Source organism: Chiroxiphia lanceolata, chromosome 7, assembly GCF_009829145.1.
Source record: "Chiroxiphia lanceolata isolate bChiLan1 chromosome 7, bChiLan1.pri, whole genome shotgun sequence".
Classification (NCBI taxonomy): domain Eukaryota; kingdom Metazoa; phylum Chordata; class Aves; order Passeriformes; family Pipridae; genus Chiroxiphia; species Chiroxiphia lanceolata.
Window position 1 is genome coordinate 13048347 of NC_045643.1, and position 21917 is coordinate 13070263.

Here is a 21917-nt window from a genome sequence, read left to right on the forward strand (position 1 = left end):
TTTTGTCCAAGACCCTTGAAGGAAAAAAATGTTTCAATCTGAGGAAGACAGGCTGACAACATACACAGAAAATGGTATACAAAATGAGAAAAATCCATAAAATTAACCCCCCTGAAATTACATATGGGTGGATTAATAAAGACTTTACTTCTGCTTGCTGAGAGGAAAACTCTATTTCCTGAAGTAAACAGGAAGGAAAGAATGGAAGAGGGAGCAGAGAACCTGAAAGCCTCTGAAAGCCAGGATCCTTTTCCCAATAATAAATCAGTAAGAAATACAGCCCACTCCCTATGGACACAAGGGAATAACAAGGCAGAAATTCCTCCTCTTTGTCATACTTTATTTAAAGAAAAGGCCATTAAGATGCCATTTTGGAAGATCTCTATAAGGGGACTGAATTCTACACTGGAGTGAAGTTGAATGTTTCTGCATACACACACACAGAGCAAATAAAAATGGAAAGGCAGATGGAATAGTCAGAGAAAGGAAAGACAGATGAAATAACTTTTGTTAAAATGCAGAAGAAATGCCACCTTTTCCTTGAGAATAATACAATATAAATTGGAGAAATATTATTTCAATTATTTACATTTTTACCTGCTCTAGTAACTTTTCTTTAGACTACTGGCATTTTCAGACCACTACAGAAAAATATTCCAAAACACTTCCCATATTTCATGTATTATAAATATATTCACCTGAATTTTCAATATACATACAGTATACTTTATATGTAAGATACTAGGAACAAAGACCATATTGCTTCCTCTGAGCCAAACAAATTGTTGACGATGTTTTGCACTGAATCATATCACACGGTTCCATTGGTAGCAATCACGTCACAGGGAAAAGGGACTCAGAGTCAGCATTTGGTAGCCTTTGTATTCATAATTACTAGAGAATCAATCCTGTTTTCACCACAAACAGAGCTCTGAAATGTGTGGTCACTATATCTCTATCAAAAAGTGGGGAGAAAATCAAATTTTACCACAAATATTACTTTTAGTTTATGCGCTGTATGCAAAATTGTTCTAAATTTAGTCACAGATACAAGTATGGTACCTGTGTCACTTTCACCCATTTATAATGAACTACAGTGGGATTTTGTTTGTTAAGCTACAAACACAGATTTATCAAGGAGAATTTTTTACTCGCACTCTTTTTCTCCCAGTAGATACGTGTACTCTTTGTGGACTATACTCCCAGTTTCAAACACTTGTGGTTAGATTTGTTTCACAAATCTAAACTTGATTAAATATCATTCTTAATTGGTGACAGATACTGAAATCTCCTTTAAGTTTGAAATCACCTCTGCTAAGGGCAAACTCTGGCAGCTGCAAGCTTGAGAAAAATGCCATGGAAAATCTGGTGGTTTCTTATACATTCACCCCAGGCTATTCTTCTGCAGAGGAACTGGAAATGCACTTTAAAATGTAATTTTCATAGCTGCCTTTTTTTTTTTTTTTATCCTGGTATTTGAAAATGTTAACTTTTTTACTAAACTAAAAGTCAGTGAATCAGTGTTCAGAGGAAACATGGATACTTACAGCATCTACAAGATTTACCACAGACTTTGCAAAATTGTTTGTGTATGCATTTGAAGAACGGTGCCTTTTGAACTAAAAGGAGAAAAGAAAGTAGAACACAGTAAGAACTTAAATATTTATTACTAATTCTTTATTTTTACAGCATGAAAGGAAAATTAATATTTTAAAAAAGAGTAAAGGAAAAATTCAAAAAGCTTTTCAAATCACAGCCTACATCTCATATTCAAGAATCCCTGGAAAATAAAGGAAGCCATGTATGCTAGACAGCCTTTCACATCTGTAAAAGGAGCACTTAGCCTAAAGAAAGATCCTATTTATAAATAGAGTTCAAATGTTTGAGATAAAATTACAGATAAACATAAACATGAGCTCAAGATTGAGAGGATACTGTGCCCATTAAAAGTGTGCTTAATTTGAGGAGTTACCCATCAGACTGTACTAGACACATTATATGACTATAAGACAGGAAGATTTACCACTTGTCCTCTGCACTGCTTTTTGCAAAGGCATCCTTTCTCCACAATAGCACAAGACTCTTATGACAAGTAGTATTAGTTATACCAAAAGACAAAATGGAAGAGGGAGGGCACAGTAAAAGTAAATATGTGAATGTGAAAAGAGTTGAGCTGAATATCTTAAATTTTAACTTTAATTTTGTTTCTATTTTTATAGACTTAGATGAGCTGTATTAGAAGTTCTGCCTCCTAATTCCTGTGCATGTCATTACAATGATTTCATGTCTTTCCTCATCCTGCCCCACAAGTTCCTTCTGTTCTAAGTCAAATTTTTTAGAGATGCAGCTATGGCATCTGAACATGAATCCATCACTTTCAAGAAACCGTAAAACTATAAACCAAAACTACATTACACAATATCATTTGCAGACAGAAAAATAAGTCTTCAAAATTTCACAGAAAAGGCACATAAAATTGCTTAGAACAAAGAGGGCAAAAAGTCTTCACAAAAAACCTTTTACTAATTTTAACTACTGGTTGAAAGCATCTAGTGAAGAATTACAAAACAGACAAATCCCCCATTTTCCAAAATTATGCTTGGTGTAAAGGTAAAAGTAACTACGCTTTTAAAATTAAATAATTTGTTTTTGAAATTGAAAGCAGAAGAGTCACACACACAAACACACCATATTATTAGATGATAAATTTGCCATTCTGTTAAATTCAACTTATTTTTGCACAATCAACCTAGTTTTATAAGGATGAAATGCCATAGAAATAAAAAAAGTTCATCAAACTTAATGGGGACACTCATTTGACTGCAGGAAGAGAATTTTTTTTACAAATGCAGTTATTCACTCTTAGGTTCCACAATGCTTCAGCACAACCATGGCAGGTTTTAATGCCCAAAGATCCTACAACATAGGTTTGCAGAGACCCATTCCCCTATAACTATTCTCAAAACAAAGCATTTTCAGGTACAGTGCTAGTAGATGCTTAGGATGTACACTGAGAGGAATGTACATATCACAAGACTCTGCTCCCTAGGGAACCGTGACAATGGGACAGGGAGGAAAGGGCAGCTTTGGCTTTATGTTTTGAGCCAATTCCAAACCCTTCCAGAAGTGGAAAGGTAAAATAATATGCTTCGGAAAATGTTCTTGGTTTTTGTGAAAGTACTAAAATGCTAAAATCAATAGCAATATACCACATAATATGTTTAAACACAGCTCCTAAACCAGAAATTAATCTAAGCCAGTAAAAAGTGCAACGACCTAATTAAACATATTTAGTTGTGTCTTTATTGCTACAGGAAAGGAAAATGTGAAAATACATAGTATTAACCACTCAACACAATGGTCAAAGAGGTTTAAGATACTTCTTCCAACACAGACGTTTGCTGCAGGGGAAACCTGCCCTCTCCTGGTAAGTAGAAAACCTCGAAAGTACATTTAGTGAGCTCCTGGACTGGCAAGTTGTGACTCTTGTGAACGCTTCCTTAAGTACATCCATTTTATTCCTTGAAAAGATTTATTATCTGCTTCTGAGTCACTGACAACTCTGGAACAGAAAATCTTGTGGTCTAAAGTTCTAACAAATAAAGCATGAGGGGAGACAACAGTTAGTGTCTGTAACCACTGTAGTGAACAGAGCAGTTGTCCTTTAAGTATGTCTGTAATAGAAGAGGCCAGAGGAAACAGACAGACTAGAAAGATTTTCTCTTCATAAGGAACATCAACCACAGACATCAAACAAGACAACACAACAGCCATAACTTCATCTATTGTGCCCTACTGCTGAACAACTAACACCTGAACACTCTTACAGTGGTTTTCTACCAGGTAGCTTTACAAATGAGAACACTCTTACAGTGGTTTTCTACCAGGTAGCTTTACAAATGAGAACAACTCGAGAAATTCTGTCCTACGCTTTCCACCCACTCAAATTCCCTCCACACTGTTAACCTCCAAACATAGGTTATGTTTGCCCAGACCACTTCTATGATTTATTAGACAGATGACGGAAGGGTATATTATCTTTCTATTCAGCACTAGAACATGTACAAATTACTGCATCCTGTTCTGATATTAGCTGTTTCTTACTCTTAAAAATTATTCTTCAGTGTTGGCAAAAGAGCCCACAACAACATAAAGCATCGGGAAAACATGCAGTAGAGTGAGAGACACAACAATCTCTTTACTTGCAAATAAAATAAACAAAAACTGTTTTATTAACAGAGTTTAGGGTTTTTTTTAAAAAAAGGTCTTGCTCACACAAATGTCACTCCGCTTGACATTTTGACATTTTCCAGTCATCTTTCAAGAAAAAATGGGAAAAAAGTGGGCTTTCCTCCCCCTGCTCCTGGGATTTTTTTTAATGACAATCACTTTCTCAATCAAACAAACAACTTATCTTGCACTTCATTATGAATTGCAGAATACCCAGGAAGAACAACCATGAGAGTTTTGTCTATATGTTTTGCTGCATTAAAATTTAAGTTTGTAAAACTAAACTCAAAGTAACAAATTCTGACCTCTTTCTATATAACTTTAAAGATGTAATTTTAGAACATTTAGTGTGTTGGTTCTGGACATAAATGTTTTGTTGCTTTACTTCACTGGTTATGGGCATACTAAATTATCCATACGATACTAAGATGTTTCAGATTTATTTTGAATATATAATTGCTGTAGATAGGCAACATTAAGCTTCATTAGGTATTATGGCCTATACTGTGTCTTACAGTACAGCTGTTAATAGCTGCTGATAAACAAAATACTGGACCCAAAAGTAGCTTATGCAGCACAATGCTGTGCATCAACCTACAAACTATCACCAAAAGGAAGATTACCTTTGAATTGATATACTTACCATTTTATGGTCATTGACTATCATGAGCTCCAGATATTTCATTTCTTCGAAGACACCACGAGATATCTGACAGATTAAAGAAACTGATTGAGAAATCATGAAGATTTTCAAAAATAACTGCAGTTGATTTATATTATATATACATATTACATATATATATGGGGGGGTAAACCTGTAAAAAACTGGGTCAGACATTCAGCAAGGGTGAAGAATCATAGTCCCAGTAACTTAGTGAGTTATGATAGACACTGGCTGAGAATCTGAGTCACATCACCAAGAGCATTCAAAGTCTACTCTTTTTGGCTCAGTGCAGACACCACCACTTCTTCCATCCTCTTTTCATTATGTACTATTCATCACGGATTTAATGAGGAAGGAAGTTACTAAAAACAGATGCACCCTCAAAAACCTGCTGTGGATTGTGCAACTCAGTGAAGAAATACAGATTAATGTTCCTTAACTCAATTATTCCCCTAACTGACACATATGCATGTGAAGTTCATGAGGACTGCCCACTTATGTTCTCTGAATAACCCAGTTCTGGGTGTCCTCATTTGGACTTTTGATTTAATCGTGCTACTTAATGAGCCAAATGACAACAAAGTCAGATATCCACAAAGTAGGCAAAAGTTCATTCAAAATTATTCTTTACCCTCAAGCAGACCCAAAATTTAAAATTCTAAACTCATTCTCACTACTAAATTTCCCCTGAATTGATGTATTGTTGTCACTTTAGAAAATTTACCAACTATTTTCCAAATATTCTAATTTTAAAGAACGATTTTATTTTCTCACTTGATAATTGTATTATGTGACAATGTTAAGGTACTAAAAATATTAGTTTCCTAAAGCCTATGTTCTCTTGACATTAAAAACCACAGAAATTAGTGGGTTTGGTTTTATAAATGGTCTTAACTCAGGGTCACACTTTTACTCACTGCTCTCTTTCTTCTCTTTCTCCTCAGCCACTGAAGTTCAGACAGAAAGGGCCATTCAGAACTAGAGTCAGTCTCTGTACAAATTACAATTTAAGAATTTCATGGCATTATTTTAAACTACTTAAGTACACTGAGCAAACCTAAAGCACATCATCAAAATGAGAACCACCTTTGCTATTGAAAGGTTCATTTTTTTAAATATATATCTCATATCAAAACTCAAGTAATTTAGAAATCTGATAGTTAGAGTTAAAGCATGCAAGGAGAGATAAAGAGATCATAACCTGGGCTTAGAATATATATATGTTTTCTTCCATCTTCTGTCCTCAAAAGCATTAATATCAATGAATACATTTAGTGATTTGCAGAAGAAAGCTAAATACAGGTCTTGATGGATGAAAATCTTTCAGCTGCTTATTGAAAAATCTAAATTCCATTGCAATAATGGTGGAAAAAGTCAGGTTAGGATCTATTTTTCAAGCTTTTCTAAATAATCAGCAATTTTATGTACCCTGTTAGCCTAATTTTCAAATTTTTCAAGTTATAGATATGATTATTTCCCCTGTTGAAAAACTCATAACATAAGCAAAAACATACCAAGGTCCTGCAACTGCTTGGAGGCTTGTGTTCCGTAAGTTCTTTGGATGATATGTGGCCTACTTTTACTTTCCTGATAAGAAAAATATGTGAAATTTTCCTCTAATTAATAATGTCAAGTGAAAGACGTGTCACTTCTTTCAGCATTTATCATTTTTATTGTTTTTTCAATAAAATGCAAGCAACCACAGTATCAGTTTGGGACAGTACTAATTTGAAGTAATCTATTTGCAATCCTGAGCAAATCATGGAGCCTCTCTGCTTCAGCACATTTACTGCCTACAAAACTGAAGTATCACAGATGGCTTTGAGATTACCTGAAAAAAGCCACTTAAAAGCCTTACTGTTAGAGAATACAGATAATTTATTCCAATAAATCAAATTAGAAAGTCTATATCTGGTTGAAATCTTCCTACCACAGATGAAAAGCCACTTATTACTATTTACAAAAAAATCCTATCTAATTGCAGCAAAATGCAAGAAATCAATCAATATGCTATCCTTAAGAGGACTATTTCACTCTGTTTTATTGGTGTGTACAACACTTAAAAAGGTTACAGCTTTTAATGTATATTTTCTTTAGAAGTCTGACATACTCCAAATTATTACATTTTAGTATCTACTCTAGAAAACAACTCTTTTCTTCCAAAACACCTCCTTTGCAGAGCCTGCCAAAACAAGCAATTCTTTTCAAAGGGCAGGATGCAACTGTTCTGTAACTTTCATAAGAAATACATAACTCACTGAAGGACAATATTGCATATTTTTGCTGAATTTTGGGGGGAAGAGAGGGAGTTTTATATAGTATCTACTACAGTTAAGATTAATCAAGCTGAATAAACTACACACTGAAGGCTGTGTCCAAGATATATATCCTGCACAGTGCAATCAAAAAATGAGCCTCTGAAAGCTCTCTGTAGCTGTATTATTTTATTTTCAGTAGTTTTGAGAAAAATATGCATCTCATCTGTCTTCTTATCATCTAGAATTCAATATGAATCCTCAAAGGAGTTGGCAAATGGTATCTCACTTTCATAACCAGAGCTTCTCCTACACTTAAAAAGTTTTACTGAAATACCACACTGAGAGAGAGATCCTGATTTTGTTTGTTCACCCAAGCAAGAAAACAGTTCAGTCAAATTCTCTTCTTCCTACTATATGGATACCGCTGTATAAATTTAATCTCCATGAATTTACTGTGTCTGTGTTGTCAGTTTTCACACACAATCTTTATGAACATGTGCTACACCAAACATAGACACATGGAATGGAATGTTGCTCCTGGGGAGACAGAGAAGTTTTTTAGGATGTAATATTTTCCTATGTCTCTAAAGTTTCATTTATAGTCCAATAATTGAACATCCAATTGATACTGATTCCTCCAAATGTTGGTCCAGTTTATTTGACAGTATCAGCCAATGAATGATTTTTGCAGATCTTTATTTAGAATGTAAGTTCAGCATTACAAGCACTAAAACTGGTTCTGCAGAGTTAATTATTTGTCATATACTGGTATGTAACAGAGCGAGACGAGCTTCAGAGCTGTGCTACAGCATCTGGAATACATTCTACAGACCAAGAAGGATACAAACCTTAAGAATTCTCTCTCTTAATGTTGCAGAATCATTTCACTGAAAATAACTCAAATATTTGAATCATTCAAGAGGTAGAAATCTACCTAGTTTTACTACTGTCTATGAAACTGTGTCAGCTCCAACAGCTAAATTTTTAAGAATAGCTGTATTATAATACTTAATATGAAATACAAAAATAATAATAGCAAGATATTTGCATAAATGCAGTCCTACATGCTGACCCAGCATAGTCACGTATTTGAATATGCTATATCAGAATCATTTAAGCTATACAGTGACCACTGAGATAACACATGCAAAGTGTAAGATACCCAGACAGAATTATCTACTTAATTAAGCTCCTTGTGGAAACATGGTAGGTCAAGAGCAACCTGATGCAACTATCTAGAGAGGAACGCATAAACGAGTTCCAGAGATCCCTTCTACGAATTTATAAATACTTTAGTTCAAGTACTAGAGCAAATTGATAAACACTTTTAGACAGTCCATAACCATGTGCTACAGAAACAGTCTTATTAGTCTATTCCCAGTATCTAAATAATCAACAATAAGTAAGACAAAAAAAATTAAAGAGAAAAATCATAGGTAAATCATACTTACAAATTTCCTGCCTTAAATAAATTCCAATCAAGTGTTTTAAAATACTTTTGGTTTTCATATGAACACATGAGACACTCATTTATTGATTTGTTCTAATGCTTTCATTTGCTATTCCTTGAGCACTCTCCCAAATCAAACAAATTAGATAAAAATAAACTTACTTCACTGTGGGTCAGTTCCATCGGTTCTATCAAGTACAAATAAGTACTATCTTCAAACATGCCACTAGAATATGGAGAAAAAGAAGTGATATTTAGGATTACATGGCAATTAGTTTGACTCCGGGATATGAATTTTGATGAGACAAAAGCAAACTTAGGGCTGAAAACCTGACCAATATTAAAATAAATTCCATATATGTTCATTACCACCACATGTAGTTAAAGCTAAGAATATATTTTTTTTTAAATATGACACACATTTTAATGAACCAACACTAAATGTAATGGCAATGCAATGATAAAGTACCAAAAAGAGTAAAGATTTGACCTTGGAAAGAAGAAGTACTAAGATACACATTGCCATGCAGAATATAATCAACAGCTGATTGCACTTAACAGTAACTAGTTCTAGTAAGGACTAATTTCTCACATTTTTTCTTTGTATAATCTAACAAAAAGATCAATTTTTCTATTGGCTGACAGAATCATACATGAATATTGACCATGCAAACTTCTAAAGTACAATTCTTGTTTATCCTTCACCATAATAAGTTATCTGGGGAAATATTTATTTGCACTTACCAAACTCAAAGGTTTTACGAGAGTTAGTATCAAAATGCTAATTCCAATGACATTAGAAAAAAAATGCTAGCAGTTTGGCTTAGCTGGTACTGGCATTCCAAAACATCAAAATCTTTGGGCCTGTAGAGTTTCAGTCCCTCACATATTAAGTGATAATATTCAAGAGTCATAAGCAGTTATAGCCTTGTTTGAAAAATGAGAACATGCACTTACTGAAGCCCATTACAAGTCGAAAGAGCAACTTTGGAATCCTTGATACCTCTGATATTTCCATGGTAGTAACAATGCTCTCCCCCCTAATAATGTTTAAAAACAAGCAGTCACACACAAAAAATTACCCCGATTTAATGTCTGTTACTTAAAACCAAGGCAAAAAAAGATCTAACACTAACAATACCCATTTAGTTGATTTAAGTAATATCTTTACTATCTATTGCAATAAACCCAGCTAAATTAAAGATAAAAAGTATTCTCAAAAACTTTTATTAAAATCCCTTAAGTGTGGTTCTTTCACACATTGTTAGAAAAACCTACCATTCATCATAAAAATATTCTTAATTCTGGTGTCATGTCATCTGAACTCCAACAAGCATATTGAACCCATTCCTTATGCAATTATTATAATTCAAGAAGGTACCAAAAATGTAAATGCTGTTTGTCTATCTATGCACAGCATTACTTCCACTTTGCATCTTATTTAATCAGTTATTCAGATTCTGAATAAAATTCCTAACAGGCTAGTGCGCATAACTAAATCAAAGTACTATACAGAAAGTAATCACTATGTGTTTACCTTTCCATAGTGAGAATGCATAAACCATGCTTTTTAACAGCTAAAATGTGATCATCTCTCTCACAGAAGATTTTTTTTTCAAGATGATCATCTGAGTAAAGAAATTGTTGTCTGTTCTTCAGTCATTCTTGTAATAAACTACCCCTTTCTATAAAATACAGCGCTTTTCATTAAGATCTCACTTCTTTAAATCCACATTGGGAAAAAACCCAATCTTGTACCTACTTAGGCCTAAAAAGTATTATAAGATACTGCAAAAGACCAGGATACAGTCCTTATTTGACCTCCTACACAAATTGCGTGTGTATTTTTTGAACCCATAATGAAGCCTTTTATAGATTAATAATGTGATCTCAGGAGCTCTATTGCTGCTTCTAAATAACACAACTCAGAAAACATCCCTTAGGAAGTTTGGATCAAGTTACTGCAGCATGCAAAGGTAGCCCATTTGCTGAGTCTGAAGTTCTAATATAATTTTCCAGTCAGATTCATGATTCAGCAACCGCAGTGCTCAATACTAGTGCTGCAGCTGACAATTGCATGAGCTTGTCTAAGTGCCAATGGGAATTGTTTTCTTGCATCATTTAGCATTTTTGCCTATTCTGCAGAGCACTGAGTCTTAATGAAACAACTTCCTTTGTATGTTACATGAAATTATTTTTCCTTTACAGTGGAAGAAAACAATTTTAATAATTACATTGCAATGTAATTGTTTAATTCTGCAATGTATTATTTTATTTGAGATTCTCCATAACAAGGGCAAAATAATAAACTGGATATCTAATACTTGGACAAAAACCAGTCCTGACTTTCTGAATGCATGAATGCATAAATGTAACTGGAATGTTTGCTTGCCTCCACTCTAAATAGAGATATATTTCACACATAATAAGTTCACAATATTCATACCAAATACGAAAAAAGTAATTCCCGGAAAATGTAGTTAACCTTCCTAGGATCATACCAGCCCTCATTTTGTTACTAAAACAAACAAAAAGACTGATGCAGTTCCCTTAGGGCTGAACTATCTTGCATAACTTTAATCTGCCCTTGGATTAATAGCCTTTGGCACTGAATTCAATTTGGTAGCTTGTTTGACAAACTTAATTAATTGGATATCAAGCAATATGCTGATTTTTTAATAACTCCAGAGGTTAAGGTTTCAGTTAAGTCTTGCATTTTCTGTTTCACAACTGTACAATTCTTGCAAAGAAAAGTCACTGCCAGTTTTTTTGTTTGTTTGAATGTCTTACATTACCATTATCCCTTCTCCTTGCACTTTGTGCTAAGGACATGTGAATAATTAATGAAGATTAATCTGATGGTGGCTTCAAACGCTCCACCTCCTACATTTTACAAGATGTAATTGTTCTGGCAGTAACTGGGTCATCTTCACTACTACCACCTACGAATGCCTACCCCTCAGCCCAAAACACAGCTTTTCTTCTTTGTACAATTCCTCTTGTATTACCGAGATATCCTTACAAAATGAGATCACAGTTACCTTGTATGTGTGGAAAAAGAATTTTGGTGAGTTTAAGTTTTGCAAAACTTTTTTTTTAAACATTTTATTGGCACTGTTCTCTCAAAAACACCATTATGATACAATTTAAGAACACAATACCTTAGAAAACTTTGGTTTTCCATCTTCATAGTGAATCTCCACATAATTGGAAGATAACAAGTCACTGTCAAAGGAAGGAAAAATCAAAATGAGAAAAATCTAAATACTCTTTCCACTACTATGGGTAGGTTTCGGGGGGGGTGTGTTGCTATAATTTTGAAACCATTTTTGTTTTCCCTGTACATTAGGTTAAAAAAAAAAATCAAGCAGTTTGTGTCCAGTAAACAGTTTGACAGTGCACTGGAAGTCACAGTGCATTACAGAAAGGGGAATTTTATTCTGCAATCTAATCCCCTGTATTTTAGCTTTACAATTAGATTATCAGCCTTTTAAATATGCAAAAAAAAAAATCCCATGGCTTTAGAACTTTTTTTGCTGACAGTAACTTACAAAACATAGGTTTAGTTTATTACCATTTTCAAATAAATTTTACATTTTATTGAAAAGTCAAACAGAGTATATGTAAGGCTGAACAAATACATACACAGCTGTTTTGAAGACAAAAGCGTATACTCACTTTCACAACTGCAAATACTCAATTTTTTTCCCAAAGCAGTAATGTTCCTTAAAAAAGGCCAAAACAAAGCACATCATAAAACACCCTTCATAATACCCCTTCTCGTATTTTCACGTTTTATTCTGATATCTTTCTCACTCTTATTCTTTCCTAACTCTGGCAAGACAAATTTCTGAAGCATAAAAATTTCCCATACTGTGTAATTTACAGTTCAGATTTCTTCTTCTTCTTTATTTTTTTTAACTAAGATTTTTTTAACTAAGACAGCCTGCACATATTCTGCAATAATCTCAATGCCCCATTCACATCCCATCCCTTTATAACCAAGGCTGCAGCACAGTGCCCAGGGAGAGCAAAGCAGTTAAACATGCTAAGTGGCCCTACCAAATATGCAAGATAAGCATTTTATTTAATGCAACCCAGAATTCTCAGCATTTTTAAAGTCTCTGATGTACCCTTTCAATTTAAAAAAAAAAAAATCATTAAAGGGTCTGATAGCAGTACATATATCAAAACAAAAATATCATTGCTATAAATAAAAGACATCATTATGGAAGTCTGGTCTGACAAGATAGCTCTGATGGGAATTCAGGACTAACAACAACTTATGATAATGGGTATCTCAAACTCAGATTAGGCTATTAGCAGTCCTGATAACACGCTAACTCTGGGACTCATGGCTCATAAAATCAATTCTTCATGCCAGATTTATCAGGCACTACACTCAGAGAGCATCCTGCAGAAGTCAGTTACCAGCGGTTCTCTTAAAAGTCTTTTTCGTGGAACTGAGAGACCACACTATGGGCACTCTGTGCCTGCAAAACCAGTGCTAATAGCCCTGAATAACTATTGAAGTCTCATAATTTGTGTTAAACATCACTTTGGAGGCAGCATTTAATAGATATATTTTTAAAGCGCAGATTTAAAAATAAATTCAGTTGCATAAAATCATTTTAACTTTCTCTATTTGCATCAGAGTAAGTTAAAAACATTCTGCAGAAAATACAAATGCTGTATAAATAGTGTAAGCACTTGACTACAATGCAAACAGTCATTTCTTCAGCGTGGTCAGACTTGAAGCTTCTAAAAAGGTTTACATAGACAAAACAAACTTTAAAGTGTTGATAATGTAATTTTATTCTTTGCATTTTTTATACTTGTTATCAAGCGTAAGGACTGCTGTTCTCTGTACTTAATGGGATGGTAGAGACAAGGCTGCAGAAAACTGACACAAGTAAGAAAATGGAAAACTCTGATTAGGATATAAGTATTTAAAAAAAAAATCACTGAGGATTGTAAAACACAGGAACGATGTTCAACTCGATACAGCCTTGACCAGATTCAGATTTTTAGACACTTCTGCTTGAATTCACCAAGACTATTTGGTTTCCTCAAACCAATTCCAGGATCAGCATTTATCTACCTGTTTCCAAATCAAATCACACTTTCACACCCTCTTTTTTTCCCCTCTTCTAGTAACCTTGCACGACTGAACTCAGAACTGCTTTCTGTGCTTTTTGCATCTCATAAGACTTGCAGTAGGTGATTCCACACTGTGTGTACTGACTCACAACTGTAGTCTAATTACAGCATTTGTCTCAGATTTATCCCATTTCATGTGACACAAGAGCAGCTCAAAATTTCTTTAGTCCATCCGTTGAAGAATCTTTCCAGAGTTTAGTACTCTTTCTGGGGCTTTGGTTCAGCTTCTGTTGTAACACAGTTAGTTGCCTCATCTGCCAACCTTTTCTGTTCTTTAGTTTATCATTACTTCCACTGCAAAGGAATTCCTGATCCAGGTAGTGTCCAAATAAAGTATCCCACATGATAGGATACCTAACATGGCATGCTTATGATGAAAAACTCCTATATATATATATATTACAAGTACAAAGCAAGGAGGCAGCAGACAGTAAGTTTCCAGTAGACACTCTCATCATTGACTTTCCAATATGTATTGGGTTTTCATGGTCACCAGGTTTTGATGGTGGGGGGAGCTATAGGAGTGGCTTCTCTGAGAAGCTGCTAGAAGCTTGCCCTGTGTCCAACAGAGCAGTGCCAGCTGGCTCCAAGAGGGACCTTTGGGACCTACTGGTTACAAGGTACATTAAATTCTCCATACCAAACAAATTCCCTGCAATGAAAATTAGTTAAGGCCTGCTGTTCATGATATACTGCCCATGCTGTAAGAAAAATGCATCTTTAATTTCTGAAGCACCCTTTTGCCAAATGTAACATAGTATCCACCACCTAGAAGTTGGAGTAGAAAATCTTCTGTAAGACTTGCCTTTCACAAACCTGTTTCTCATGCTATGTTGGAACAGCTGGAACTAGATCACTAGTTTCTGATCATTATTGTGTTTTTAAGCCTGCCACACATAACCACCAAGGTTACTCAAGGGCATTGTTCTCTTAACATTTCCCTCAGGACAGCAAGAATTTTGAACATTCCATGGAAAAAAAAAATAAATCTGTCAGCTGCTCCTTAAACTGTATGCCATTACCTCGGAAGGTATCTTATTTTTGTCAGGTACCTATTCTTTTTTCAAATATCTGCCTACACTAGCAAACATCCTAAAGAACACCTTACTTGTAATCACTCAGAAATCCCTCAAGGTATACTGCTAATCTGAGAGAATATCCATCTTATTCAGGGAAAGAGGGGGGAATGGGAGCAGAACAGTATTTTTGCAGGCTTTTTCTAATACAGCTTTGCTAGTATACACAGCCAGTTGCTTCTATAATAAAGCTAATTTGAGTCCTGTTCTCTATATTCATATCAAAATCAGTACAAACACAGCTAATACTAAATGGTTAGTATTGAAATGTGATATTGCAGAGAGCAGCCTAGGACCAAAAAATTCAGCAAAAATGTTCCACTACTACTGCAAAGAAAAATGGCAGAATTTGGGTAAGGGAGTTCGTTCTACATTTTGCTACAGCTCCAAGAATAACAACGGCTGTAAAAATATATATAAAACTGCTCCTGTAAATTTTCCCTACCAAAGCTTTTACCTGTTATTAACACTGACAAATATGACAAAGACATGAGAAATTATTTAAGGAAAAGAAAAAAAATTAGTACTTAACCAAAATAACTTTCAAACATCTTTTCCTACTCAAAAGATATACGTAGAAGAGCATTGTAATTTCACCAGGAGGTGTGATGGGATTCTTCATGAAAACGGCATCAAAAAGAAAGGCCTAGAACACACTGATTAAGAGTTCATGTAGAAGTACAATTTCCTGAGGAGTGAGGCACAGAACTCACGCGTAAAGTAGGGGTCTCCACATCACAAAATAACTTTTCTTCCTTTGTTATCATTTACAGAGTGGATAAATTAACCTCTGAAAGGCAGACCTGAGTTTTACAAAATGTATTTTACACCTCACCTACTCTGGACTGTTCTGCCACCTTTGATCCATTTTGAGCCATTTACATTTTGATTAGAGCAGAAATGTATCCAACACAGCAAATTTGTTTTTCAATATTATGAGCACCAGAAACAGTGCAGGATTTAACTAAAACAATCTTCAGTCATGACCATGTCAGACAAAAGTATATTTACACAGTGACACATTAGTACGATCCTTTACAATGAACACATCAAATTACAACACATTGAATAACTCGTGACAAAATAATTTGTCTGCCATGTCCTTTTCTACAGTTTCTTCCACTCTGCCTTGTTTGTCTTAGATAATTGTACTTATTAAGCTGTCCTGCACCCCCAGCTCTTCTGAGTTACACTGAGAAATGCAAAATAAGCAGCAAAGGGACATGCTATTCCCAGTAGTTGCTGCCTTTGAAGACACAGGCCAGCTGTTAAAGCCAGCAGCAGATGCTTTCTGAAGAACTCACATCCACTTCCCTGGCACATAGTTTAGTGCTGATGTTTTCCTTAGCAGGAGAGCTGCAGAGTGAAAAATGTCTTACCTCAGCTGACATCTAACTATCCTTATGAAGAGAACTGATCTGGATAGGTAAAAGCTATGAAATTACTAACAGGTATCTCATATACAAGTAACCAGGTTAGCTTCCAGGAACATAGTAGATGGCCTGCAGAAAATCAGAGTACAGCTGAATTATCCTTCTGACATACTTCTTAAATTATCTTTATACTAACCTATTACCAGGCAATATTTTATTATTTTTAAGTATTCTGAAATTATTCAGGTTCAGTACCACTGTCTGAGCAACCTAGTTTAGTTGAATTATTTAACAGAACGCCCATCAGATGTTTTTGTCCATTTGAGAGATATAGTTTAATAGCATAAAAAGATGTAAAAAACAAATAGAGACCTTGCTGCAACATTCTGTTAGATCATCAAGGTAGTGCCATCTAATGCAATGGCCATCTACAGTCTTGTTTCCATTACCAGTTTCAATTATATTCACAAGCTTTGTTGAATTGTCTGTTCTTATAGGAATTTATTAAGTTTCTAGTATGTGTTTACATTAATCTTTACTTGGTTCTTGTCTTTGAAGCTGCTCTGATAAGAGTGTCTCCAAGGAATGAATACACTGCAAATATTCATTGTTATTTTTTAAAACACAGTAAGGTTTTACTACTTTTCTTATATTACCTTGAAGGAGCTTAAAAAATCAGAACATGATACTGTGGATCAAGCAACAGTGATTACAAGTAGTTAAAAGAAACAACTGATGATGCAAACATAAGAGTTAACTTTTTTAATAACTATGGAATAGAAGAAAGTCCTCACCCACTTCTGCTATTAATACCATAATGATTCTGCAACAGTAAATTGTACACTTATTTAAAAAAATCACTTCTTGCATGGTCTTCCTATTGTTGCTTGGTTTTGCTTCATTTGTCTTCAAGATAAGAAAAGGATGACTCGACCACAAATTTATAAACTGAAATTACCTAGGTGATCCCTCAGGAGGGCCTCAAAAGGGGAAAAGATCTCCAAAAAAGACTGACAGGAAAGCATGTAACAGAATGGTATAGAACTTTCATATAGAATGGTGCAGAAAATGCTCCAGATTTATTTACAGATCAGTCTACTACCCCCAGTGCAGGAAATCCTGAGTAAGTTCAAGGTAGCTCAGGAAACAAATTCTTCATGATCCTTTCTCTAGCTTTGTCCTGAAGCTCTCCAACAGAGAATGGAACATGCTGTATTTTATTGGCTACTTCAGCAAGCATTTTGCAGGTAGCAGTTTGAAGAGTTTTCCAGAATATTAATAGTATATTGGTTGGTTTCCACCATGTTTTCATTTACCATAGCACTGAAGATGATATCACTCTAAAGAGTGCTATGCAGAAGGATATGCAAACACAAATGGATAGACAATATTACAGAAGATTAGTTCTATGCCATGCAAAACACTTCAGTGCAATTTGCTAAGACAGAAGTTTCTAGAAGAGCAACTGTTTCAATAAAATATTTTGACAACTGTTCAAGTTTACTCAATATTGCCTTTTGATTGATCCCTTTTCTTTACTCACCAGCTTGGAAAACTTCTGAATTATCAATAAGAATTTTATTAATCTGTAGTGTAAGGTTGAGGGCTGCCACCTGGCCTTGCCAGAATGGTCTCATCCAATGGTAACCACATTTGCTACAGATTCCTTCATTTGAAGAAAGGTTTTTTAGATACTAAAGAAACTCGTGTTTCCTCTTAAACAGTTCATTGAATGCTCCACATGTTCTGATACTTCGTGTGGTAACAGTCCAGTTTTAAACAACTCTTACCATGAAGGAAAAATCCAACCATGGGTGTGGGGTTTTTTCCATTATTATTTTATTTCTAATATCAAAAAGAGTGAAATAGGTTTATTTATACTTATAGAGAGCTGACTTGAGCACCTTCAGATTATATTAACAACTATAGCAGAACCAGAGATACACTTTGGTATTCCAGCAAACTGGAAGTTTATTTTGGTTCCCTTAATCCACGTTTCCACTTTGATCTATACTGCACAATTTTAGCCTTGTCATTGAATCAAGTTAAATTTAGTTATATAGGCTCTTAGCAGCTCCAAGCATGCACAGGCTTTATACTAGCTCCAAATGCAAAGACTTCAGCCTGACCGCAACAGAATCCGAGATGCCAGGAATGCACTTCAACATAAAGATCTCACTACAAGCCTGGACCATATCAGAAACAGACTGAAACACCTATTAGATTAGAAAGATAACAGTTCTTCACCGTTGCCATGTTACAGTGTTTACATGTGACCAAAGAAAGGATGCATCAAGCCAGACAGCTGCTTAGTATGCTGTCTGACAGCAAATACACAGATATAGCAATATTTCAGGTTGTTTCTCAGCACCCAGTGATCTGTGACACCAGGATTTCATAAACTGGAATTAGTACAATTGTCTTCAATGGCTCTCAATAGATTTCTTTTCTGTAAGTTTTTCCAGTTCTTTAATTTTTGTTTAATACGCACAACATCCTGCAACATCTGCCCTAAGACTTTTTGCACATGAAATGCCCACTGAGGCAATTGATAACTTTGATAGGTTGCTTCCAGCTCTGGGAGTGGCAAATAAGGCAGTAAAGCCCTGTTACCTACAGCTAAGGAACTCCAGACTGCACTTATAGGAGGGCACACACATTGTTGTAAAATCCTAACACTGAGGTCTTTGCATCTCCTCTGTAACAAATTTTTAAAAGCTGACTAGAGTTAAACTTTTCGCAGTACTATTATCACATTTAATTTAGCAGCTTGTATATCTCACAGGATCCATTTAATACCCTAAATGTTTGAGTGTTCATTTAAGAAAGTGTCATAAATATTTGAAGATTCCTTCTGAAAAACTGTGACTAGTTTTCACATTTCCATTAAAACAGAATTTAAAAAAAAACCATGAGAATCAAATAGTTTCTCAAATAAACCAGTTACTGCCCTACTGTTTTCAAAATTAAGCTAACAATGTAACCCCCTCTAGGACTATTCTCAAGTTAATTAAGCCCTACAGAAACATACACCAAAAAATGTAAACATCAATTATAAGCTTTAAACTGATAGATAAAATTTGCTGTAATGTTGGCTGCACTTCACATAAGAAACTGACTTTTCACAATACTCATCATATTTTAACGTCTCAAATATTTAAGTTATGTAACACTAAAATGCAGTGGGATTGGGCTTTTCTCAGTTCATGCCAAAGATGCCAAATATTTTTCATATGATATCTTCACTGAAAAATCCATTTTCTTGGAAACAGTTTCCTGGAAAGATGGACTTCCACAGAGAAAAGAAGGAAAAGCTGAAAAATATAGGCTGGTTTTGGTGATTTTTTAAGTCCCCTTCCCCCAAAATACTACATTTTGAGGTAAGTTTTCAGTAGGGAGAGAATTTTTTGTCTTTGGTTTTTAACTTCTGCTTCTGTCCAGCTCAGTTAACTGATTCCCTATTCCTTGTGTGTGTCTCAGCCACCACAGTCCCAGTGCTGAAGTTTCCAGTACAGCCCCAGCACCCTGTGCTGGTGGAGACCTCTTTGTTTAGAGGCTGGAATAGACCATGTCTGAAAACTGCCAGACAATATAGTCAACTTCCCCCAGCATTAAAAACCCAGCAAGTAGACATTTTTAATTCACTGCTTTTGGTAGTACTGCTCTTTAATGTGTTTTAGTACTACACCAGAACATAAAAACTGCTACCTTTAAACAGGACATAAAAGTTACCCACAGAAACTTGTCTTTCAATAGAACAGCAACTTAAAAGCTTTTTACATGTTGATGGAAAAGAGATCATTAAACATTAATTTGCTAGCACCTCTCAGACATTTGTTTATGTATATAATGCATCAATGAAAAATAAGAAACTGCTTGGATATACAAGGATCATTGATTAGCAAGTGCACTGTTACAATGAATGGACTGACATTATTGTTTGAGGACAAAAGTGAACCTACTGAAATTAATTCTTTTAAAGGTTTTTTATAGAAATTGTGTTTTAAGACAATGCTACATGTTACTTGTTGCACAGGGAATTTATTGAGTTTGGGCAGACAATCATAGCTGAATTATAAATCTAACTTTTCAAATGGGATTGTGACACCACTAGTATCCTATAAACTTTCATTTTGTACTAAGAGCATTAACTAAAAACTTTATTTAATCCATTACAGATTAGAAAAAGTATTAGTTTTTACATCGAATTATTTTCATAATACACATATCTGCAATTACTATGCATTGAAATGACATCACATTGACAGCCTGAAACTGGTCACATATTTAAGTGTGACAAGAGGCAAAATGTCTGAAACAGAGTAGCCCACCTTGTCAAAGTGTTAAAACTTGACCTTTTTTCCTGAAAAAAAAGGTAAGAAAAAGAAAAAGCTGCCAACAATCACCTTTAGGATAACAAATAATATTTTATCTGGTTTAGGCCTTGTGCAACTGGAAAGTTGGTTACCCATTCAAACTCCATACAAATCTTATGTGTGAATTTTCTCTGTGCACTGGATTCAAGGGTTTGATGGGCTTGTATTTCTTTCAAGTTGTTTGTGCCATTGAACTACGGCAAGATGGAAAGTTAAATATTATAGTAAGATGCTCCAGAAACTTCTAAATTGCCACCTGTTGTTCTTACAATTTTCTTCACTGCCTGGTTATAATATTTGCTGTGAAAAAAAGAGCAGCTGCAACACAGAAGGCAGGTAATCACACAAATTCCAACAGAGGTAAACAAAACTTAAAACTAGAACCTGTTGGAGTTACACAACCACCCTCGACTTTATTTTTATATATTTGGAGAAGATTCAAAAAAACCAGAAGGATAAAATGAAAATATACAGAATACATACAGAATAGGTGGCACTAACTCACCTTAGAGCAACTGATACAAATATAAATTCAACAAATACAAGGGTATTGAGGATTTTGAATACATACTCCACATGCAACTGGATTATGTTGTCCAATAGCATGTAATAAGTGTGGTCCTGTTGTTCTGCCTTTCCTTCTAACTGGACATTGGTAATACCAATGTGTCAACTAAAACTCATTGTCATCCAACATAGTAGCAAAAGACCGCATTTTGCTGAACATAAATGTAACTGAAATATGAGAATGGGTCTTTTTCAAATCATTGTCTACAGGCATTTACAATTTATCTTACAAGTTTTATGACTTACAGTTTTAGAGTATTATGTCCAGTCAAAAAGTAGGACAGGTTTTTGAAGTCGTCATTTTCTGGAGCAGCACCAGATAAAGAGTCAAATATTTATAAGTCAAAAAACACTTAGGAAGCTAGGAGAAGAGCTAATGTATAAAGAGGTAAGCAGTAAGGATACCAGGAAGGCATCTGCACACCCTGCACCTTATGTACAGGCAGTAAGAAAATTCCTGATATCACAAGAGCAGAACTTCTACATCAAGTAGTCTCCCTCTCTCTTTATGAGGTGAAGGGCACTGCATTTTTTGATTGCTGATAAACAGCCACAATTAGAAAAAATATTCATATTCTTTATGAACCATCTGTTGTTCAAAATAAGCAAGGACAAACAGCAGGGATGGACAATGGGTAACACTGCAAGGATATGGGGAATGTAAAGCTACTAGGTTTGTGATCATATTTGGATAATAGCCATTCAGGATGAGACTAGGACAGGAAATGCAACCAAAACCCATGCCCTAATGAACAGGAGATAA

The 21917-nt window shown here is 34.9% G+C and overlaps 1 protein-coding gene across 7 annotated transcripts in view; it reads right to left on the reverse strand.

The window, feature by feature from the left end:
* The window catches only part of ADAM23 (ADAM metallopeptidase domain 23), a 72547-nt gene that overhangs the window by 37684 nt on the left and 12946 nt on the right, over nucleotides 1-21917 (reverse strand). For all 7 annotated transcript variants that reach the window (XM_032693477.1, XM_032693480.1, XM_032693478.1 and 4 more), the window contains exons 4-10: nucleotides 11764-11827; nucleotides 9560-9642; nucleotides 8765-8828; nucleotides 6409-6481; nucleotides 5812-5885; nucleotides 4874-4939; nucleotides 1548-1619 (exon numbers count right to left, since the gene is read on the reverse strand). In XM_032693477.1, coding sequence (XP_032549368.1) covers nucleotides 1548-1619; nucleotides 4874-4939; nucleotides 5812-5885; nucleotides 6409-6481; nucleotides 8765-8828; nucleotides 9560-9642; nucleotides 11764-11827 — 496 coding nt within the window. The remainder of the gene's footprint in view (nucleotides 1-1547; nucleotides 1620-4873; nucleotides 4940-5811; nucleotides 5886-6408; nucleotides 6482-8764; nucleotides 8829-9559; nucleotides 9643-11763; nucleotides 11828-21917) is intronic.